The following is a 24884-nucleotide window of genomic DNA, read 5'->3' on the forward strand; positions in this document are numbered from 1 at the left end:
CCTTAGCCCAGATGCCTTGGCAACTGTCATGTGAGCCAGCAAACACAGCCCTTTCCAGGGCTGCACCTAGGCCTGAACCAGTCTCTCTGCAGGACCTGGTTGGTGTTGCTGTTTGCGATGCGCAGGGCACCCCGGCTGACACTTCCCTGCAGAAGTGAGTACCTGCAGAGCACATGGGAGAAAGCCTACCAGGATCACAGGAAGAAGGTAGGAATGGTGGGTGCCAGGCCTTGGTGGCTCAAGGGAAGGCCCCCAAAACAGTAACCATGAAATGCCAGGGCTTTTCCTGAAAACCAAAAGCTAATTTTCTTTTCAGAGATGGAATGGTTGAAATGATATTTCCTTAAAAAGTCGGTCACATATGTTGCCATACAATAAAAATTCTAATAAATAGATCACGGTTTTTATGTGTCATGATTTAGGACCATTCCCTTCTCAACGCATATGTTTATAAAGTACTTAGTTTTTCATAATTCACTCAAAAGTATCTTAAGACAAAAAGATCTGAGAGACCTGCTGAAAGGTTGCAGGTTTGATTCCTGATCAGGGCACATAACCAGGTTGTGGGAGCATATGGGAGGCAACTGATTGATGTTCTCTCTCACATCAATGTTTCTCTCTCTCTCTTTCTCTCTCTCTCTCTCTCTCTCTCTCTCTCTCTCTCTCTCAAATCAATAAGCATATTCTCGGATGAAGATTTTTTTTTTAAATCAGCACTCTCCAGTGGAGACAAAAAGTCATTTTTATCTCCATTAGAAGATTCATTTTATTTCCATTTAATTTAATGCAAATGTGAACGTCTTTTTGAGAAGGTCACCATGAGATTTCCAAATGGCCTGCCGTGGTCTTCTGCCTATGAGACCTCAGGAGAGCCATCCAACTGCTCAGTGATGGCTTGGTCGTGTCTCCACATCAGTGTTTATCCAGGTTGAGAAATGCTCTGAGGGAATGTTCTGGAACAGACTGCTGCTCTGTAATCACTCTGTAGTGAACCCCTCCCCTGCACCACCCCACCTAGGGCAGTGGAACCAAGGTTTCTGCAGGATAATGAGACCCAGGCAATCCCTTCTTCTCCTTCAGGGTTCTGCCCAGCTGGGTAGTGGTGTGACATGGTGGCCTCAGGGAGGCCCAGGTGGCACTTACTGCAAGGCTGGCCGGGTGCCCATATGCACATCTGGGCCCTGAACCCGTTGTGCTCCTTGAGAGTCCCACTGAGCACTCCTCCCAGCTGTTCCAGGGCTCACCCTCATTTCCTAGACCTCTGATCTTCCTAGAAGTCTTGTCTGTGCCCTAAGAAGCACATCTCCACGTAGCTCTGTAGTCTCTTGTTCTGCTGTCTCATGTCACTTCATGACTGATGTAACAGATATATTATTTTGTTTGTTTCCCCCAGCCTATAAGGGGGTGGCTGAGTCCTGTCACCATGATATTCTCAGCACCTAGAGCACACAGTACCCGCTTAGTACATAGTTATTGCCAGAGAAAGATTGAAAAGGGTATTCATGCCCGGCTGGGGTGGCTCAGTGGTTGAGTGTCGGCCTATGAATCAGGAGGTCGTGGTTCAATTCTGGTCAAGGGCACATGCCCATCGATGATTCTCTCTCATCATTGACATTCCTATCTCTCTCCCTCTCCTTTCTGAAATCATTAAAATATATATTTTAAAAAATAGAAAAGGGTATGCATTTCAGTAACAAGTATAAACCAATTAGCATCACCTCTTTGACTAATGGACAAGAATGTAATCACCATGGGTGTTGTGTTGTTCGTTTTTGTATCCCAGGGACTAGAATCATCCCCGATAAGAGGTGGTTGATAAACACCCCCAGTAAAAATGAGTAACCAGGCTCTGTGCTAAGAAACTGTAAGGTGAGGGAGATTCAAAAGAGTCATTGTGGGAAGTGGAGCGCTGACTGAATGGAGAGTGTGTTGACAGTTGGCATGGGCCCCAGGTGTGGCTGGGCAGCATAAACTCACATAACACCCACGCATGCAGTTCAACACACGGTTGCTGGGGCTAACAATGGAGTGCTGGCACACCCCAATACAGCTTGTGGTCAGCAGCAGGGCCTGGGGCCAAGGAACCAGTGATCCTGGCATGAGGAGTTAAAGGGAGGGCCACAGATCTTACCAGGAAGGGGATGAGGTAAAGAGAGGGAGCCAGTCAAGGAGAGATGCCGGGAGCCACACAAGGTCAGGGAGTCACTCTTGAGCACAGTCAGCTAAGAAATCTGGAAAGACAGGGACTGTGGGTGAAGAATGGGACAACGGAAGCACAGCTTCCCAGAGGGGTGGTTCCTGTGAGGACGATGCCTAGAGACCTGGCACCGCTGTCCCCATGAGGTAGAACTCATTTAGGGGAAGACAAAACTGTGGCCCAGATGCAGAAGGCCCCATTGAATGAGAGGAAACATGGGTATTCATGCCCGGCTGGTGTGGCTCAGTGGTTGAGTGTTGACCTATGAATCAGGAGGTCGCAGAATAAGGGTGAGAAGGAATGAGGGCTGTGGGGGTTGGAGCCACTCTGCTCTACCTGGAGGCAGCAGGGAAGAACCAGCAAAACCCTTTTTTATGGCATTAAAGCTTGGCTAGACCAGCTAGAGTGGCTCAGTTGGTTGAGTGTTGTCCTGTGCACCAAAAGGTTGCTGGTTCGATTCCCTGTCAGGACATATACCTGGGTTGTGGGTTTGATACCCAGCTGGGGAGCATATGGAAGGCAACTGATCAATGTTTCTTTCTCACATCAATTTTTTTTCTTCCCTCCCTCTTCTCTCCCTCCCTCCCTCCGACTCTTCCTTTATTCCTCCTTCCCTCTCCCTCAGTCAAAGCATGTTCTTAGGTGAGGATTGTTTTTGTTGTTGTTGTTGTTTGTTTTTTGTTTTTACTTAGAACAAATTCTTCCATATTAAGAATGGGGTGAGTCAGTTCTTTAAAGTAACTTTGTTTCTTACTGCTTGGCTGAGAAACCTGGAAATATTAATATAAGGGACTTTGATGCATTATGGGGGAGAAAATAGACTTGAAGGAGACCACCATGCCCAAAACTATCTCTAAAATCTAGAACATGTCTCATCCTGGCATCTCAACAGAGCCTTCTACCTTCCACCCGATTACACACTTATACTAAAATAAAATCAAAATAACCTTAATAAAATACAAATTGTATTTGTCTAATGTAATAAAATATAAATATCTCATCCCTAAGCCACTATCTTAATTAACAGAAAAACACTAAAAGTGCTCCCTATAAAGTAAGAAATAAGACAAGTATGCCTACTATCTTTTATATATTCAATATTTTTTTAATTGTATTGGAGTTATTAGCCATACAAGTAGACAAGACAAATCCTTTAGTTAAGAAAATAGGTAGTGGGTTTGTTTTTTGTTTTTTTTCTATTTGTGGATAAAATTATTAAATAACTAATGAATCAAAAAAAAATCAATGAAAAAATAAAAATAAATTGGGGGAAGTATTTACACATTAAATCACAAAGGGTTAATATCCTTATGTATGGCCCAGCTGGTATGGCTCAGTGTTTGAGCATTGACCCATTAACCTTGAAGTCGCTGGTGTGATATTGGGTCAGGGCACATGCCTGGGTTGCAGGCTCGATCCCTAGTAGGGGGCATGCAGGAAGCAACTGATTGATAATTCTCTCTCATTATTAATGTTTCTATCTCTCACTCTCCCTCTCCCTTCCTCTCTGAAATGAATAAAACTGTATTTTAAAAAACATATTAAAATATCCTTATGTATAAAGGACTTCTAAAAAGAAGAAGAAAAATGCACACAACCCCATATGAAAATGGACAAGTGAAATGAACAAAAGTTCACAGAAAAAAAAACGCAAATAGCTCTTAAACTATAAAAAGATTATCAACTTCACTTATAATAGAGAAATACAAATTAAACTTGCACTCTAATGCCATTTCTTAACTATCAGATTGGCATAAGTCCCCAAACTTGTTGGCAGTGCTCTGGTGGCAAAGGGGCACAGCCCTGTGTGTGTAGTCGGGGGAGAGGTTAAGGGGTAATTTAGCAATGTCTAACGAAATAATACATACATTTTTCCTTTACCCAGCAGTCTCATTTCTAAGTATCCATTCCAGAGGTACACTGGCAAAGATACATGAAGAAATTGCAAAAGATTCTAATTGCAGCATTATTTGTAATAGCAAAATTAGAACTAACCAAAATGCCCATCAAAAGTGAGCTGGGCTGGAACAGGTTTGGCTCAGTGGATAGAGCGTTGGCCTGCGGACTGAAAGGTCCCAGATTCGATTCTGGTCAAGGGCATGTACATTGGTTGCGGGCACATCCCCAGTGAGGGGTGTGCAGGAGGCAGCTGGTCAATGTATCTCTGTCATCGATGTTTCTAGCTCTCTATCTCTCTCCCTTCCTCTCTGTGAAAAATCAATTTTATATATATATATATATATATATATAGTGAGCTGGGTGAAAAATTAGGATGCTTTCACACAGGGAAGTATTATGCAGCTATACAAATGGATGGAAAACAGCTGTATATATTACTATAAAGTTATCTCTAGAATGTATTTTGAAAAAAAATGGATGAAAATGTGCTCTTTATATATATATATAAAAAAAGAGGGGATGCAGAAGGAAGGCAGAGGAGGGTGGGTGGGAAGAAATCAACCAATGAACTTGTACGCTTATATGTATAACACATGGGCACAGACAATGGAGTGGTGGGGAAATGGATGGGGGATGGGAGCAGGCTGGGAGAGGTTAATAGGGGGGAAAGGAGGGCCTATGTAATACTTTCAACAATAAAGATTTAAATAATAATTAAAAAGAAAAAGAAAAAAGAGAGGATGAAAATGTGTGTAATATATGTACTAGTATGGATATTTTCAGAAATGAAAGGAATCACTGTCAAGTTAGAATATTTGTCAACAGGGAATAGGGTGAAGGTGGAAGGGCTCAGACCACAAAAAGGAGCTGTTTGACAGATTTTACTTTGGAGCCGTGTAAACATGTTACATGTTATAAAACAAAATGAAATGTTAAAAGCATTCCAAAACGAGTGTGTGACTCAAACCCTCCCGCCATCCAGTCCTTTCACCATCTCCCGGGTCTCCACACACGGCTCTGTTCCATCTCCGGGGGTTTGACTCCCAGAGGGCATGGTGCTCATGTTATCATTTCAGCAGGCGCTTCCCAATGCTGTCACTCAGGTTATCAGCTAATAGGTCCTGGAGGTTAGTGATAACTATAAGCAAGTATCTGTATAGAATCTGCGGGGATTCCTTTTTATGGCAAATGGTAAATAGCCCTCGTGCATTTAGTCCATCATATTTTAAAACATATATCTCTTCTCTTGCTTGTACGTTTTCTGAAAGGAAACTCTGCAGGGATCATTTTGCAGTTAATCAATGTTGAAGGAGCTCATATTGCTGGAGGCTCAGAGATTAGAGTGAAGTGGATACAGGGACATAATTCACTGTCTTAAAGGCCTTGGCAACAGAGTGCAGAACAGAAATGTCAGCTGATGGGTACGGTCAATGAAACCGCATTCTGCACCCATTTAATTCTCTACTTGAAAATGACACAAGAGGCTCATTTTTTAGGGCTGCCTGGTTCCTCCCGGGGATATTTTTTGGATCCTGAATCAGGTCCTGAGCCTCATTGAGAACATTCTACCACAGCTGACTTAGAAGCTTTAATGCCAGAAATACTGATCTATATACACTGAGTTGCCAGATTATTATGATCTCTGAACACATAATAATCTGGCCACTCAGTGTATATCCTATATAATAAAAGGCTAATATGCAAATTGTCCCCTCGACCAGGAGGACGACCAGCCGGCAGGCCGGCCAACCAACCATGTCCCCTACCCCTGGCCAGGCTGGCCGGACCCCACCCATGCACGAATTCATGCACCAGGTCTCTAAAAAAATATATGTATCCTGAGTGGCCAGATTATTATGCATTCAGAGATCATAATAATCTTGTTACTCAGTGTATGTTCCCAATGCTAGCAACCCAGAAGCTGTGTGGTCTAAGCTCACATTAATTATCTACAAGTGTGCCTGAGGTCACATCACCCTCTCTGTGCCGCAGGTCCGGGATGCCCAGCCACTCGTGGACACCCACGCCCCACTGTTTCTCAGCCACTTCCACCTGAACCTCAAGAAGCTGAAGGTATCTTTCCATTTTACCTCTCAGCTACCATCATAGTTAACTAGAAAATGTCAGCTTCAAAACCCAGGAAAACAGAAAAGGCAGGCTCAGTGAGGAATAAACAAGTCAAGTCACTATCAAAAACAGAATTCTGTCCAGCCAATTAATCAACCTTGTCACGCTCCAAATGGAACTAATGGGTAATTGCACCAGAAATCTTTCTCTAGTCTTCATGTTAACCCATCATGCTTTGAGGAAAAGGGTGAGGGAGAGGGGAGAAAATTCACAGTGGTGATTTATTCAGTAATTAAGTAATTAGCATCATTTCTTTATACCAGGCCATTTCATGGCCACCTCAGAATATATATTTCTTGATGCTTAAGCCGTCAAGTGAAATTAAGAATCACATAAGTTATGCTGATAATAATGCCCCCAAAGCAAACTACCATGTGCTTTTTATGTGCCTGTTAAGTAATACTATCCTAAATTAGCAGAACAAAAACTAAGTAACCCCTTCCTAGCAAATGAGCAGATCAACCAATGTAAAAACTTAAAACAAGAGAATTGTTGATTAACCTGAGCTTAAATCTTTTCTTCTTCTGAGCAGTATAAAATACCTTTCTTAAAATATAAAGTGATTTCCTCGGTAGCATCACTGTCACAGGTCAGAATTGTAGAGGATGACATAATCTCACAAAGAATCATATCATCCTTTCTGTTACTTTTACTCAGAGCATCTGAGATTTGGCTCCACCCTAACAGTTTCCAATTCAGAGACCAAAGAGCCTGCACATGTCACACTCATTGCTGAAGTTTGGGGGCAATGGGAAACCCACAGGGTGCCCAAGTCAAAGGGGTTGAGGGATCCTCTGGATAAATCTGTGCACAGTAATGTCACAGATGCAGCTGATGCTTATAGAGGCTCCTGTGTCTGTCCCTAGCTGGAGGAGGACAGGCTCTCCGTCATTGACAGAGACAACCGCCTGCTGCTAGAGAAGGTGGCCTGCATCATGAGGACCAGAGGACAGACCGACAGCAGAGACGACTACACACATCGGAGGTAACTGGGGCCCAGAACCACCTGGAAGGACCTGGAGAGCTTGGCTCCAGAGCCTGAGCAGAAGAGTTGCCCATGAGACAGAGTGAGGCATTTCCGTCCTCCCTGGACCACATTCCAATGAATGGCCTTTTTCTCTGTGGTCCACGTTTTGAGACTTGACTTCACTCAGGAAGGTTTGGGCAGATAGGGTCAGCCTGGGTGTCAGGAACATCCTGGGCCTCCTAGTTGTACCCACTATCTAGTCGCTGTCATTGAAATCTGGAGCTACGGGTCAATCTCCACTTTCCTTGGATAGTTTATGTTAGATGTAGCATCACTTTCCACTTCAAAGACAGATATTTAATCTGAGGGGAAAATCACTGTTCAGTATTGATTACCTTAAAGCTGCAATGAAGGGGCCTAGTCTGTCAGTTAATCCCTGGTGTCACTCAGAGAGAAGCTTACCATTGTCCCCACGTCAGCTCCAGTGCTCTGAGATTTTACCCAGGGGGAGAAGCACATCAGACCACAGGGAACTCCTGATTTCTCCCCAAAGCGAACTGACTTCATTTGCAGCCTAGTATGGGGAAGTCCAAGCCTTATTGGACATGAAATAAAAAGCATTCCAATTGGGAAGAAAGAAATTAAGCTACCATATCTCTATTCACAGATTATATGATCTTACATATAGAAAATCATAAGAAAACCACTAAAAAAAAATAAGCTATTAGGCCCAACACACAAGTTCAACAAGGTAACATGATACAAGATCAATATACAAAAGTCTCTTGCATTTTTATATACTTGTAATGAACAATCTGAAAATGAAATTACTATAATTCTACTCATAAAAGTTTCAAACAGAATAAAATACTTGTGAATAAATTTAACAAAGGAAGTGCAAAATAAGAAAGGAAGTGAAAAACTACAAAATATTGTTGAAATAAATTAAAGAAGATCTAAATAAGGGGCGGGGGGAATCACACCTTCATGGTTCAGAAGGCTAAATATTAAGATAGCAATAGTCTCCAAACTGGCCTACAGATTCAGTGCGGAATCCCAGTTTACTTCTTTGTAGAAATTGACAAGCTGGTTCTAATCAGATGGAACTGTAAGGGACACCAAATAATCACAACACTCCTGAAAAAGAAGAATAAAGCAGAATTCCAAACTTACTATAAAGCAATGGTAATCAAAACAATGTGGTACTTGCATAAATGCAGACATTTAGAATATAACTAACTGGAGGCCTAGTGCATGAAATTCAGGCCTCTCTTCCCCAGCCTGGTCTGTGCCCTATCACAGTTCAGGAGACCCTCGATCCATTGCCCTAAAGCAGTAGGCCAGAGCCAGGGGTTTCCACCTTTGCATCTCACATAGCCAGGAGGCAGGACCCCTAGAACCCCCAGGCCGACCCCCCACACAAAGCTGGGACCCCCAGGCAGGCCTCACAGAGCAGAGCTGGGGACCCTTAGGCAGGCCTCACTGGGCCCTCAGCAGGCTTTGCGATGCAGAGCCAGGGGACCTGCCTCCTCCTGGCTCCACACGCCACGGAGCCAGGAGGAGGCAGGACTCCCAGGCAGGCTCCGTGTGGCATATGCAACGTCCAGCCCAGTCCTGCCTACCAGCGTACGCCCACTGTGCATGCAGCCATCTTGTGATGGCTTGATGACTACTTAGGTTTTTATTAGTAAGGACAGAATCGTATAATATTAAGAGTCCAGAAATAAGGCTATGTGTCTGTAGTCAATTTATTTTCAACAAAGATGCCATGACCCCTCAAGGGAGAAAAATAGTACTATCAATAAAAGAATATGTAAAAGAATAAAGTTGGATTCTTACCTCATACCATATATAGATCAACATCTAAATGTAAGAACTGAAACTGTTCAACTCTTAGAAGGAAACATAGAGCTGAATCTTCCTGACCTCATATTTGGCAATGATATTAGATAGGACACCAAAAGCACGAACAACAAAGGAGAAAATAGATAAGCTTAATGAAAATTAAAAACGTTTGTGCTTTGCCCTAGTCCATTTGGCTCAGTGGATAGAGCATCGGCCTGCAGACTAAAGAGTCCCTGGTTTGATTCTAGTCAAGTGCATATGCCTGGCTTATGGCCTCGATCCCCCAAAGAGGGCATGCAGTAAGTAGCCAATCAATTATTCTCTCTCATCTTTGATGTTTCTATCTCTCTTTCCCTCTTCCTTCCTCTCTGAAATTAATAAAAGTATATTTAAAAATTTAAAAATAGTAAAAAACTGTTTGTGTTTCAAAGAACACTATTTTTTTAAATTTATTTTTATTTATTTATTTATTTTTTAATATCAAAGAACACTATTAAGACAGTGAAAAGACAACCCACAAAATGGGCGAAAATATTTGCAAATCATATATATGACAAGGGAATTGTACCTAGAATATATGAAGAATTCTTAGACTAATGATAAAAAGACAACCCACTTTTAAAAATGGGTAAAGGACCCGAATAGTTATTTCTTCAAGGAAGGTATACAAAAGACCAAAAAAAAAAAAAAAAAGCTCAATATCATTAGTCACCAGGGAAATGCAAGTCAAAACCACAATGTGATACCACTTTACACTCATTAGTTTGGCCAAAATAAAAAAGGCAGATAATATCAAGTGTTGGTTAGGATGTGGAGAAATTAGAACCCTCATTCACTGCTGGAGGGAATGTAAAATGGTGTGGTTACTTTGGAAAGAAGTCTAGCTGTTCTTTAAATAATTGAACATAGAGTTGCCATATGATTCAATAATTCCACTCCCAGGTACATACACAAGAGAAATGAAACATGTCCACAAGTAAAATGTGTACATAAATGTTTACAACAGCCTTATTCATAATAGCCCAAAAGTGGAAACAATCCAAATGCCCATCAACTGAAGAATAAATAAATAAAATCTCATAATGTTGGAACCTTGGTTTGTAACTCCAAATATTGCTTTCTACATAATTTAGGAGACTAACTCATTTAAAAGACTTATCATTTTATGTTTTGGAGCACATGAACTATAAAAGTTCATGTGCTCCAAAAAGACGAAGAGATCAATAACCAAAAAGATGAAAACAGTTATAAAGGAACAGTGTTTGCATATCATGGAAGTTAAGCTGGTATAAATTCAATCAAGAGTGTTATAACTTTAGGAGGTTAAGCACAAAATTCTCATGATTAAGCACAAATCAAACAGCTATTGACTATACTGGTACACAAAAGGAAATGAGAAAGGAATTTAAATGTTTCACTGCAAAAAGACAAAAATCCAACACAATGGGAAATGAAGCACACAAAAATGTACAGCATATGGAAAACAAATAGAAAGATGGCGAAAGTTCCTCCTTATCAGTAAGTGCCAGTGCCTCTCCTGTACCACTTCCTTCATTTCAACATGCTCTGATGCTGCCGATTTCTTCACACATCACACATCCACGTCTTTAGCCCTGTTGTCACCCGAGCATCAGCTGAACGGGTGACTTCACAACCCACCCTAGACCATGCGCTTAAGTTCTAGCTCCACCACTGATTCATTCCGTGGCTTTGGGCAAGTTTTACCTCTAAGGATTAAGTGAGATAATCCTGTTTCCTAGATTCTGATGTACTCCCCTTCACACACACACACACACACACACACACACACACACACACACCACATTTTAATGGCTTTGATGTGCAAATGCATCCTACAGTGCATGGCGTAGCGTGGTTTCCCTAGTAGCAATTTTTCTTTCCTGGTGGCATATGCAACAATGGAGAGCAATCTGCCACCAATGAAACAAAGTGTGTATAAAGTGTCCAGAACAGTGCTCAATTAATTTTCTGATAGCAGATAATGCTCCACTCTGATTCCCTATTTCCACAACTCTCCGCATATTCACTCAGTCACTGGATCCTAAAACCTGTGCTTCATTCCTCTCTCCTTTTGCCCCCAGCTGATGGGGAGACAGCTGCTCTTGGATCTTCCTTTCTGACAGTTCCCTTCCCCATTCAGATGCAGCCACCTGACTCAGGCTTTCTTCACCTCTCACCTGGACCACTGCAGAGGACTCCCAATCAGTGCCCCCTCCAGTCTCATTCCCTCCAATCCATTTCCCACCTTTTCTCCATTGTGACCTACAATGCACATTTGACTGTGGTTTGAAGCCATTCGATGACTCTACATTGCCTTCAAGATAGGTCAGAACTCCTAGAGCTACACACGAGCCTCTGTCAGCCTCCCACTGCACTCTTGCCAGATGTGCCATGCCAGCTGGATTGTCCTTCCTCTCCTTGCTTGCCTGGTGACTCCCACTTTTCTTCCAAGCCTCTGTCCCAGCATTACCTCTGATTACACCTCTTCCCACCACAGTGAGGAAGTCCTGAGCCTTCCTACCTCTGAGTCCTTACCTGAATCTACAGCATTGCTTTCCATGTTCTCCCCTACATCGAATCTCCCTTAACTGGGCCATGAGGCCCCTGAGTTCAGAGCTCTGTTAGTTCACCTCCGAAACCCAGCAGCTCCCAATCCAGGCCCCTGGAGAAGGACCGGCTACTAAGTGTTTGCAACACTCCCTCTCTGAGAGCCCTTCCTGCCCTGTTGCAGGCTTCCCTCATGAATGCAGAATGAGAAACTCCGTCACTGGTTCTAACTCTCTCACTGCGCCAGGAAATAATCTATGGTGTTTTTGTTGTTGCTGCTGTTTTTAGCCTTAACAGGGGGAAAAGAGAGCAGAAACTTCGCCGAGTTCAAGGGAAAGCAATGTGCTGCACAGAGAAAACAAAATCAGTCTGGGAAGGATCACAAACTCGGAGCCATTGTATGGAGCTAAAAAATGGCAAGAAGACGGGGCAAGGACTGAGAAGTACCAGCATGCCCTCGAGAAGTATCCTGGGAGTGGGCAGACAGGCAAGGGAAAAGGTAACTGTACAGGTTTCTTTTTCATTTTAAATACATCGCTACCATATTTCAAATCTCCATTTACTTCCTCAGATTTATCAAACATATGGACTTACTGATTCTTTGCTTGTTTAGGGCATTTCATTTTGTTGTCAACAAGCATATGCCAAATGGTTATACCCCAATAATAGAAGACACAGAACAATGACTCAACTGATGAATTCCTCCACACATACAAAAATGATGAGGAGATAAAAATGAGCTCAGTTAATTGATTATAGGCTGTGGGAGAAAGATTTAGTGAAAAATAATAACTTAGCAGGAGAGTATGCATAAAACCTCATTAAGAAATCATATGACAATTCTGAATTAGCTGCCACACACTGCCAATCCAGAAAAGCAAAGAAAACCAGTAATTTGAAAGAGTTTGCCAGATAATTTAAACTCTAAACTCTCCCTCTTCATCTTATCCTTTCTGCTGACACAACCATAATTCTGAATGGAAAACAAGAAGGAATTTTAATTTTGTCACTAGTTATCCTGCTCATGAATCTCCCAATAAATCAAATGAAAGGGTTGTAAAATCTTCACTCACTCCCCACCTGGATATACAGCCATTATGCAGTGGAACATTCCAGCACATTGCTTTCCCTTGAAATACGCATTGCTATCTCTGCTGCCCTCCGATGCAGGATATCAAAGTTTAAATAAGCATTCCTAGTCCCAACCCCTTACCCCCTGAACATGCGCCATTTCCCACAGGCTCCCATCTCCCAAAGGGTCCTCCTCCCTTTAGGTCCTTGCTGTCCCCACAGGCATTGAAGTTGCTGTTGACTCCACCAGCACTCTTTTCCTTGCATGGTAGAGACGCAGAAAAGCCCAATCCTTCCTGCCTGCTTGCCTTGGGCATTTCTTATAAAGTCTGGAGGCACAGAGAAAACAAATATCTTTTGCAAAGAAGCTTAACTAATAAGTAAGTGTGATTACTAAGGCATTCGGACAATTAAGTTCGTTTTGCAATTTACATTGAAAACTCGAACATGTTTCAAATCTTTATTTTTAATTTCATTAGTTGCTTGTTTAAACAAAAAGAGGCCATACTCTATGGGTTTTCTGTAACGTGCTCATTTTATCTAATAACACAGTGATTTTCAACCTTTTTCATCTCATGGCACCTATAAGCCAATTACTAAAATTATCCGGCACACCAAAAATATATATACATGTTTTTGCTGATCTAACAAAAAAAAATGGTATAATTTTTATTCATTCACACCAGTTGGCTATTGTTGTGTTGGCTACTGTCATTTTTCATTTGACATCTAAGGGAAAAGAGGTCAGTGCCCCTGACTAAATAATCAGGTATTGTTCCCTTCCATTCTCTAAAAATCAATGGAGCCTTCTTAACAAGATGGCTATGTAGATAAACTCGGTACTTGCCACCTCCCACAACCACATCAGAATTACAATTAAAATACGGAACAACCATTATTCAGAACCACCTGAAATCTATCTAGTTGAAGGAAGTCTACAACTAGAGTAGGGGTGTCGAACTCAATCAGAGAAGGGGCCAAAATCTAAAATCCAGCCTAAATCGCGGGCCGAATGGTTTACTGAACAGTCATAAACTGTCATTGTGATGGAAACACAGCGGAGTGCAGTGATGACAGCACGGTGCGGGCCACATTGCAAGGCCTGGCGGGATGGATTTGGCCCGCGGGACTTGTGTTTGACACATGTGAACTAGAGAATTAAAGAAGCACATTGAGACTGGTAGGAGGGGCAGAGATGCTGGGTGGAAACTCAGGAACGGCCTGTTTCCACACCCATGTGCTGTGGTTTAAAATTTGGAGGGATACCTTGGCTGTGGAGGTTTCCTTGAGGAGCAAAGGGTCCCAGCCCCACACAAAGCACCCCAGCCCTGGGTTCCAGTGTCTGAAAGAGAAATCTCTGAAAGTTCAGGTTGTAAAAACTGGGAGGGGTGGGGGGGATTGTGGCTGAGTGAGGCTGCTGGAGCCCAGGCAGTTCCTCTTAAAGGGCCAGCACACAAACTTACTGAGCCTCACTCCCTCTGAGCTTCAGCACTGGGATAGCAGTTTGAAAGGAACCTGGGACATTCAGGGAGGAACTAATTTGTCTAGAATCAAGGCAAGGGTTGAGGGGCAGTTTTCTCCAAGACAGAGTGCTGGCAAAGGCCAGTGTTCCTTTGCTAATCTCTCCCCACCACAGAGCCAACAGGCAGGAACCATATCTGAATCTCCATCAACCTGGCTCACATTCCTGCCAACCCCCATTCCCTAGACCCCACTCCTCCCTATTTGCAGGCTCATCCAAGCCATTTCCAGTGGCTTTCCCATACAACTGGCCTTTGTTTCCTCATTCTTCAGACTTTCCTAAAATCTCTCAAACAAGCAGCAGCTGGCCTCAGCATGCCCCTTATCTTTCTCAAGCTAAGATTGGAAAAATATTCTCCTAACGGTTTTACAGTTTTCTTAATTTACTTTAAGTAACATAATTTAATAAATATGGAATTTTTATACATTGTGTAAGTTAGAGATCAAAGTTCATTTCCACCACAAATTTATTGCAAGTTAAATTTAAAAAAAAAAAAGTTTGCATTGTCAGAAACTTTTCATATTCTTCATACTTCCTGCAAACTAGTTTCCAGAGGTTTACAGGAGCTTATGTGCCCCAGCAGTTCACAGGACATTCCTAGATGCGAGCTAGCACAGATGCAGGAATTGCCTCCATGATAGCCACTGAAGTTGTCTGGTCAAGTGAACTCTCTGTGTCCTGGGGCCCTTCTCCACTGAGATCTTGTTATTTGCATTGCTATCTCTGCTGCCCTCCTTCAGTTTATATCTGTTGAATTTGTTTTTTGACATTTTAAAAATACATATATATTAATTGATTTCAGAGAGGAAGGGAGAGGGAGAGAGATAGAAACATCAATGATGAGAGAGAATCATAGATTGGCTTCATCCTGCACACACCCAACATGGGATTGATTTTACAATCTGGGTATGTGCCCTGACTGATATCAACCACTGGGCCATTCAACAACTGAGCCACACCAGTTGGGTGACATTTTATTTTTTAATATTTTTTGGCATGTTAATGTTAAAAACAAACAAACATTCAAACCTGTAAAGAATTTTTGGGAGTCTATTTGAGCCAATTTGTTGACAACTGCTGGGAAGCAGAATCTCAATGAATTGAGATAATGCTCTGGAGAATGGCAGGTTACATCTGTATTTATATATTGTAATCAAAGGAGGGACGAAGGTGGGTTATATGAAATCCATTGGTGATAGACTAGAGAGGCAAGAGAAACTCCTGGGTTTGGATAAAAGGTAAAATGATAGACACATACTTAGGTGGGTGCAGAACCAATTAGCATGATAACAATTAAGGAATTTGTGGTACTTGTCCTGGTGCCCAGGCACATTAGATTGTGCCCCAAGGGGTCTAGAAAAAGGGAAATTACAAGTTATCCAGACATTTCAAAAGTATCCTATCTAATAAAAGAGAAATACCCAAATTGACTATCATTCCAATACACAAGATGGCTGCCCCCATGTGGTGAAAGATGGTTGCACCCATGAGGACACAAGATGCCCATCACAAGATGGCCAGCAGGGGAGGGCAGTTGGGAGAGACCAGGTCTGTAAGGGAGTGCAGTTTTGGGCAATTAGGCCAGCAGGGGAGAGCAGTTAGGGGTGACCAGGCTGGCAGAGGAGGGAAGTTGGAGGCGACCAGGCCTGCAGGGAAGGGCAATTGGGGAAGGACCCAGACCTGCAGGGGAGAGCAGTTGGGGGGGATCATGCCTGCAGGAGATGGCAGTTGGGGGGGACCAAGCCTGCAGAGGAGGACAGTTAAGGGTGACCAGGACTTCAGGGGAAGGCAGTTATGGGCAAGCAGGCTGGCAGTGGAGCAGTTAGGCATCAATCAGGCTGGCATGGGAGTGGTTAGGGGGTGATCAGGCTGGCAGGCAGGTGAGCAGTTGGGAGCCAGCAGTCCTGGATTGTGAGAGGGATGTCCCAGATTGGAGTATGTGCAGGCTGGGCTGATGGACACACCCCCCATGCACGAATTTCATGCACTGGGCCTCTAGTCCTATATAATAAAAGCCTAATATGCAAATCAACTGAACAGAGGAAGGACTGGTCACTATGAAGCACACTGACCACTAGGGGGCAAATGCTCAATGCAGGAGCTGCCCTAGGTGGTCAATGTGCTCCCACATAGGGAGTCCCACTCAGCCAGAAGTCGGCTCACAGTTGATGAGCACAGCAGTGGTGGGTGGCCAGGCAGTGAGCCTAGTGGTAAGGAGCAGCAAGCAGGAAGGCAGGAAGGAACGAGGAGTCCCAGACTGCTAGAGGGTGCAGGCTGGGCTGAGAGGATACTCCCCCTCTCCCCCCCGCCCCCCGCCTGCCGCCAGTGCATGAATTTCATGCACTGGGCCTCTAGTGTTATTATAGACATAAAAAGACAGATAGGCTCAATTAAGGTAAAGGTTGACCTTCTCAGTGAAGACACTAGCCTAGGGCCATGGTCAGCAAACTATGGCTCTTTGGCCCTAGAGTGTGGCTTTTCCACAAAATACTATGGCCTGGGCTAGTCTATTTTGAAGAAGTAGCATTAGAAGAAGTTTAAGTTTAAAAAATTTGGCTCTCAAAAGAAATTTCAATTGTTGTACTGTTGATATTTGGTTCTGTTGACTAATGAGTTTGCCAACCACTGGCCTAGGATATAGCTAACCCACCATAACTGCTTATAGTTAAAGTTTAATTTCAGAACATCCTTTGTGGTTACTTTAGGTCTCTGCGTTTGCAAGACCATCATGCAGGCCTTCCCTGAGCTGGTCAGGTTAGCATGTGGCCCCTTTCATCCACAGACATAAGTATTATGTTTGTGCTCATTTCTGATTTTTTGTTTTGTTTTGTTTTCATTTCCATATTTATTTCCCATTTATATTATTTTCTCTAAGATATATATATATATTTTAAAGTAAATATGTTCCAAGCCTATGCTTCAAATCCATCCTTCATTCATTTACTTTGACTCTCTTGAAAGTCTCCTTTTACATAACAGGAAACAGATAAAGCCCAAGAGATGTTAAGATAAAGCAAAACAAAGAAAGGGAAAACAGGTCTCTAGAAACGGGGTTTCCTGCAGCTGCAGCCCAGAAACTGCATTTATTTGCAGTGTCACCAGCTTGCTGAGTGTTGCAGGCTTGGTCCCTGTGATGATGCCCTGAGGAATGGTGCCTGGACAAAGAGACCTTGAGAAGCAGTCAGTTCTGACAAAGACCGGAGGCAACCAGCCAGGGTGGCAGGCATCCCAGCACTGGGCCTCCTGGTGAGATTATCGCTGCTCTGTGCTTTCCTTCTTCGTCAAAAGATGAGCATGGAAAGCATAAAGAAACAACTGCCAACTCATTGCCTCCCAAGTCGGAATTGTGCTCTGAGTGCCCCAAATCAACAGGCAGCTCTGTCACGAGTGACGTCACACCCTGTTTATAAGATTCCAGGGCCTTCTGCTTCAGGGTGTCCCTGAGGGAGGGAGGTAGTGACAAACACTGGGGCAGAGAGCCGGGCTATGGAATTCCTCAGTAGAAAACCCCCTTCCCTGCTGTCAGGTCTGAGGGCTTTGAACTAGCCCTGCCTCCCAGCCTTGCAAACCTCAGAGACTCAGCATGAGATGGGAACAGGGTAGGAGAAAATTTTTTATGTAGGGCTCTTCCCTTTAAAAAGAAAAACAAAATCAGCTACCTGAAATTGCAGGTTAAGGGAGGAATGAATTGTTTTATAGGACAAGAAAGTTGGAAAATGGCCTAAAGAAACCCCAGTAGCCGCCCTTTCCCAGTCGTCTGAAGACCAGATGCCACCTCCCAGGTATCGGTCAGCTGGGTTGGGGACTTGGCTGGTCCAGAATAGGCAGGATATACACAGTTTACCTTTAAGTTTTCAGAAAACATGCCCTCTCTCATTGATTTGCCCTTTTTCCTTTTAGAGCCTAGATTCCTTCTCTACCCACAGCATCTCGAGAGAACGCTGTATGTTCCTTCATTTGTAGAATAAAGCACTTTTAATTTTTCTCTTGAAATTATGTTTTCTTTGGATTATAAAATAACAGTTAATTATAACCAGTTAATAGGTAATCCACATTATTAACCAGTTAATAGGTAGTCCGCATTATTAACCAGTTAATAATTAATCCACATTATTAACCAGTTAATAGTTAATCCATATTATTAACTGGTTAATAGTTAGTTATTAACCAGTTAATAATCACATTTTTGTTTTATTATTTTCAAAATATATTTTATTGATTTTTTTTTTTTTACAGAGAGAAAGGGACAGGGATAGAGTTAGAAACATCAAAGAGAGTAACTGATCAGCTGCTTCCTGCACACCCCCCACTGAGGATGTGCCTGCAACCAAGGTAGGTACATGCCCTCGACTGGAATCGAACCTAGGACCCTTCAGTCCACAGGCCGACGCTCTAGCCACTGGGCCAAACCAGTCAGGGCTAATTGGCATTTTTAACCAGATAATAATTAATTTGCATTTTAACTGGTTAATAGGTAATCCATGTTATTAACCAGTTAATATCAATAGTTAATCTGCACTGTTAACCAGTTAATAATTTTCATTTTTAATCGGTTAATGGGTAATCTGCATTATTAACCAGTTAATAATTAATCCGCATTATTAACCATAATGTGGATTTTCGTAATAAAAGAAAACACAATAATTTCAAGAGAAACATCAAAAATGCTTTATTCAAAATAATATCTATCGCCAGCTACACATTTTCCCTGTCTTTCAGGTAATTTGTGGATACCATCCCAATAGAACTTTTCTTGTTTTGAGGCAGACCTTTATCACTTCTTCATACGTTTTGAAGTGCTGCTCAGAAAGTGTGTGTGCCATTGATTGGAACAAATGGTAATCTGAAGGAGCAATACAACAAAATAGTATACATATCAAATAGAATACATATCAACATATGTGTAACTCCATCTATTGAAAAAAAATCCGCATTATTAACCGGTACACCTAGCATGTATTACTCTAATCTAGTGCCTCAACCCCAAATAACCCACATACCTGAGAAGGAAACAAAAATAAAACACAAACACAAGTGATCTCAAGAAATAACAGTTTACTAATCAGTGCAGAGTGGCATGATGAGAGGCAGGGGACATGAGGCTGCTCCAAGCGCACTCAGCCCCTCGAACCTCCATTTCTAGTTTGTAAAGAGAAGATACAAACCCTGTCTCAGAACTCAAATCAGGTTAAAATAAGTAGTGCTTGCAAAAATGACTGTAAAAGTGCCTGGCATTTACTTGGGAAGCAATCTTTTTTCCCCTTCTTTACTGTATGCATCTGCCACACAAAATAAAAACACGAATAAAAAAAGTAACTAAAAAAGATATCTGCACCCCATGTTCATTGTAGCACTGTGGATAATAGTCAAGACATGGAAACAACCTAACTCTCCACAGATGGATAAATGGATAAAGAAATTGTGGGGTATATATATAAAATTCAGCCATAAAAAACAGTGAAGTCTTGCCATTTGAGACAATATGAATGGGCCACAAGGGCCTTATGCTAAGTGAAACAAGTCAGATAGAGAAAGACAAATAACAGCCTGACCTTTCCTGTATGTTGAATTTTGAAAAAACAAAACAAGTTCATAGATACAAAAACAAACAAACAAACAAACAAAAAACAATTAGTGGTTGCCAGAGGCAGGAGATAGATGAGAGAAATAGGTGGAGGAGTTCAAAAGGTTAAAATAAAAAAGTGATGACAGAGCCTTTAACATTTAAGCAAGCCCTAAATTCAGTTTATAAAAGATCATTTATTAAGAAGATGTGGGTACAATGGCTAAGATTTGAAAACAACCTAAGTGCCCATCATCAGAAAAGTGGATTAAAAAAAAAATGTGGTAAATCTACACAATGGAATACTACAACACTATAAAAAAGAAGGAAAGTCTACCATTTGCAACAGCATGGATGGAATTGGAGAATATTATGCTAAGCGAAGTAAGCCAGTCCGAGAAAGATAAATATCAAATGATCTCTCACATGTGGGATATAATGATTAACATAATTTGATGAACAAGAATAGATCCAGAGACAAATGGCAGGGGAGAGAGGGGCCATTCGAGAGCAACCAAAGGACTTGTATGCATGCATATCAGCATAATCAATGGACACTGGGGCGGTGGGGACTTGCCCGGGGTGGCCTATTGGGAACAAGGAGATATATGTAAAACTTTAGACAATAAATAAATAAATAAATAAATAAATAAATAAATAAATAAAAGATGTGGGCAGGTAGTACCTTAAGACATTTACTAACTCAAGGATTTAGTATATATGGTGAGCATGTGCATGGGTGTGTGTGTGTTGAAGAAGTGGGTATGAAAATAAATGGAATAATGGAAAAGTAGAAATTGTTGTTAAAGTTATTTCAATTACTTTATGAGAGTATAGAACTAGCAATAGGTTGACATTTTTACATAGGTAGTTGGAATCAAGAATTTAATTATTAACATATTCCTGTGTCATCAGGCAACAAATGCTCATGGAGAGCCTACTTACTATATCTCAAAGACTCAGCATAGCTCCCAATAGAAACTTGTTGTTTTAGGCTTATAAAGTTGAAGATAATCTAATAGGTTCTATTTAAAGGTTTTAACCATTTAAGATCATAGAAAAAAATTTAATGTGGTTTATTTTAAGCCACAGGGGCCCATCATTGTGTTTATTGAGGTGGCTTTTCTATTTACCCCTTGAGCTATATATAAACTTGGGGAAATTTTTGTGATTATATTGGCCATGACTTGGTGGGTTGTTTGCCCAATAATATCTTACCTCTATTGTGCAAATAAATAAAACTCTAAGAATTCAACTAGCATTTTAGATGAAATACTGATATGTGCATTGTAGCTACATACACTATGGAAGGTCAGGGTAAATGACACTCTTCAGTGGAGGAAATGGCAGTAAATCTTAATTTCCCCTTTTCCAATTCCAAATGATTCCATAGCAGAGAAAGAGCCCCGTTCCACCTTTCTCCCTGAGAAACCTACACAACTAGGTCCCACTACTCCAGACTTCAGGGAGGGATGAGAAAAATAAAAGAAAGAAAAAACTCTGGGAGTTGGGTGACATCCTGAAGGCTCTGCATATCAAACGCCAACAAGCAGACAACATTCAAAGTGTAAGTGTAGATGTACCAGTTTAGTGTAAAAGTACTTTGATGCATTTTAGAAAGATTTTCAACAATATCCTATATAATAAAGATGTAATATGCAAATTGACCCTCATGTCCTCGCACAAGATGGCCTCCCCTATATGGTCAAAGATGGCTGCCACAAGATGGCCAGCAAAGGAGGGCAGTTGTGGGTGATCAGGCCAGCAGGGGAGGGCAGTTAGGGGTGACCAGGCCAGCAGGGGAGGGCAGTTGGGGGCAATCAGGCTGGCAGGTGAGGGCAGTTAGGCATTGATCAGGCTAACAGAGGAGTGGTTAGGGGGTGAGTAGGCTGGCAGGCAGGTGAGCAGTTGGGAGCCAGAAGTCCTGGATAGTGAGAATGATGTCCACCTGCCAGTGTAGGTCCAATCCCACAGGGGTTGGGCCTAAACCAGCAGTTGGATATCCCCTGAAGGGTTCCAGATTAGAGAGGGTGCAGGCTAGGCTAAGAGATTACCCCCTTCCCCCAGTGCACAAATTTTGTGCACTGGGCCTCTAGTTATTATTATAATAAAGGATTACCTGAATATTTAAATAGACACTTCTTCAAATAAGATGTATTGATGGCCAATAAGCCTAGGAGAAGATGCCCAATATTGATGGCCAATAAGCCTAGGAAAATATAACTCAAAACCACAAGACCTCACTTCACACCTACTAGTTGACTTGAATCAAAAGACCGAAAATTAAAAGTGTTAACAATGAATGTGAAGAAACTGGAACTCTCATCCTGTGCTGGTGGGAATATAAGATGGTACAGCCACTTTGTAAAATAGTCTACTCTTCCTCAAAAGATAGTTTCCATAAAACCTAATAATTCCAGTTCTAGGTATATACTCAAGAGAGTTGAAAGCATATGGCCACATAGAAACTTGTATAAAAATGTTTATAGCAGCAATATTTATAACAACCAAATGACTATCAACTGAGGAACAGGTAAACAAAATGTGATATAACCATACCATGATATATTATACAACCATATAAAGGAATAAAAATTCAGACACATGCTACATTGGGTAAGCTAAACCTTGAAGACATTATTCTGGGTGAAAGAAATCAAATGCAAAAGGCCACATATTGTATGATTCCATTTATATGAAATGCCCATATGACAAATCCTTGGAGACACAAAATAGATTACTGATTGCCAGAGTCTATGGGAAGGGGAATTGGGGCATGATAGCTAAGGAGTATGGGTTTTTGTGGGGAGGAGTGATAAAATTCTTCTCATATTGGATTTGCTGATAATTCACAATGCTGAATATACCAAAACCACTGACATAAGCACTTTAAAAGGATGAATTAGTACAGAATTATGTTTCAATTATGCTATTTTTTTAAAAAGATCATATGATTAATTCTAAATAGAGCAGAATTATCAATTATCATTTCCCAAGCATTCTAGTATAGTGATATTTTACTGTCCTTGCCTAAGGAAAGTATTTATTTCCAATGTGTATTTTTGATCCAGTAGGAAATTATACTAAACTTTAAGCAAGACTACATTCAAGCCTGGACCCAAAATGCGGAGCGGAAAGGAGGCCTCAGAACACAAATTGGGAGAAGAAGATAAGTATGAGAAGCAGTGATGAGGAAATGGCACAGCTGCCATAAGCTCCCCAATGCCCACGCCAGCGCTGGTCTGGAGGAAGCTGGCCAGGTCCTCTCCACTGTTATCACACCAAGAACAGCTGTAAATGTGCATGAGGCAGCACCCTACAACTGTATTTACACAATGTGCTTGACCAGATGATGCAGCAAAACTATTTTTTTGTGCTTCTTAGACTGATAACTGGAAAAAATTATGCACAGGATTATTGGGAGTTCAAAGGATTTTTCTGTGTGTGTTTTTTTACCCATTTTTTAAATTAGGGTATTATATGTGTATATACCTATCTTACCATTGCCCCCCACCCCACTCCCATTCATGCCCTCCCTCTCCAGAGTTATGCTTTTGTGTGTGTGTGTGTGTGTGTGTGTGTGTGTGTGTGGTTGTGCTGTTTTTTTTTGTTTGTTGGTTTGTTTTTTGAAGACATGCTTTTATTGATTTTTACTGAGAGAGGGAGGGAAAGAGAAACATCAATGTGAGAGAGCTTGCATGTACCCCAACTGGGGATGGAACCTGCAACCTGGGCATGTATCTCAACTAGGAATCAAGCACACAACCTTTCAGTACACGATACAACGCTCCAACCACCTAACCCGCACTTGGCCAAGGCAGTTCAAGGGTTTTGTATTATGTGTGTGTGTGTGTGTGTGTGTGTGTGTGTGTGTTTTGTTTTGTTTTTCTCTAGCTACTAATACTTACTCTGTTATGATTCCCAGGTGGATTTGTATACTTTACCTTGAAAACTTGTGACTGTTACTTTAACAAATATCTAAATAAATCAGATAAAAACTCCTCACCATGACCTGACCCTGAACTTGGGGGGGCCCACCTCTGTAACCCAGCCCCCAGTGCCATAATGCAGTGGTCACTCTCCCTTTTCTCAAGGGCAGCGAGATACGGGCCTGCCAGAAACTCCAAAGTCTATTTGGGGCCTATTTTGTCAAGTTTTACATTACTCACCCTCTTGCTTGCTACTAAATCAACCAAAGGTGCCTGAAAGGACCATATAAGGCTGCCCTGGGGCTCCTGTGTCTCCTGTCTCCCAAACAGAGAAGAAGGAGCTCATGATCAAGGGCAGTCTTATTTATTTATTTATTTATTTATTTATTTATTTATTTATTTATTTATTTTTGGCTTTGGAGTACAAGAAGACCCCTCTAGTTGCCAAGTAGATAGAGTCTTGAATGCGAGAGAATATTCTGGAAATGCAGGTGAGGGTGGCTCTTCCAGTGCTGAAGGTCTATAACATTTTACTTCCAGAAGTGGTGGTCTGGCCTGAAGATTAGACTTGCGCAGCAGAAAAGCAAACTCCTCTGAGCTAAAATGTGTTCCACAAACTGGGTTGTATTAAAAAAAAAAACAAAACAAAAAAACAGGGGTGAGTATAGAAACAGAAGTGAAACTGGATCTTGTGACACGAGCTTACTCCACCAGGAAACGAGAGCAGCTGAGTTTGAAGATAACTTGAAAGAAAGCAAATTACACTGTGTTTTTCAGGTCCATAGATGAGCCTGTTCTGGGCCACACTGAGTGTGAGCCATTCCAGTGAGGCTTGATTTTCCTCACCAAATTGCATAAGCTCCTAGTATTTATCAACTAGGGCTGCTGTGTAGCGTTTAATTGTCTTCTCCCCTCACTATATTATCCTAAAACACTGCAAACAATAATACATTGTTAAGGACCACATTAATTTTTATGCAACTCTTAGTCAATCAGGGAACACCACAGATAGAACCAACCTTCAAACTCCTATGCGTTTTGTGCTATTGAGTCGGCTTCAACTCCTGATGACCCTGAGACTATGTAATGTCCGCCGGGTCCTGTCCTCAACAGCCCGGCCCAGCTCCTGGAGACCCAATGGCTTCTGTTACAGTCAATCCATCTCACATTGGGTCTTCTTCTTTTTCTCTTGCCTT

General features: G+C 41.9%; 1 protein-coding gene across 1 annotated transcript; it reads left to right on the forward strand.

Moving 5' to 3' along the window:
• Positions 1-87: 87 nt before the first annotated feature.
• On the forward strand, positions 88-23201 carry CFAP97D2 (CFAP97 domain containing 2). Its single transcript, XM_036458873.2, has 5 exons — positions 88-207; positions 6089-6169; positions 7090-7208; positions 11892-12102; positions 22831-23201. The coding sequence occupies exons 1-5, from the start codon at positions 118-120 to the stop codon at positions 22831-22833; spliced, it is 504 nt and encodes a 167-aa protein (XP_036314766.2). The 5' UTR covers positions 88-117; the 3' UTR covers positions 22834-23201.
• Positions 23202-24884: the final 1683 nt, after the last annotated feature.

The sequence above is a fragment of the Pipistrellus kuhlii genome, unplaced genomic scaffold (assembly GCF_014108245.1).
Source record: "Pipistrellus kuhlii isolate mPipKuh1 unplaced genomic scaffold, mPipKuh1.p scaffold_m20_p_3, whole genome shotgun sequence".
NCBI lineage: Eukaryota > Metazoa > Chordata > Mammalia > Chiroptera > Vespertilionidae > Pipistrellus > Pipistrellus kuhlii.

What these genes read in the sequence shown, in the direction of transcription:
- CFAP97D2 (XM_036458873.2), top strand. Translation starts at nt 118, where the DNA reads ATGCGCAGGGCACCCCGGCTGACACTTCCCTGCAGAAGTGAGTACCTG. An exon ending in ACCAGGATCACAGGAAGAAG is followed by an intron (nt 208 to 6,088) that starts GTAGGAATGGTG and finishes TCTGTGCCGCAG; the next exon opens with GTCCGGGATGCCCAGCCACT. An exon ending in GACGACTACACACATCGGAG is followed by an intron (nt 7,209 to 11,891) that starts GTAACTGGGGCC and finishes TGCTGTTTTTAG; the next exon opens with CCTTAACAGGGGGAAAAGAG.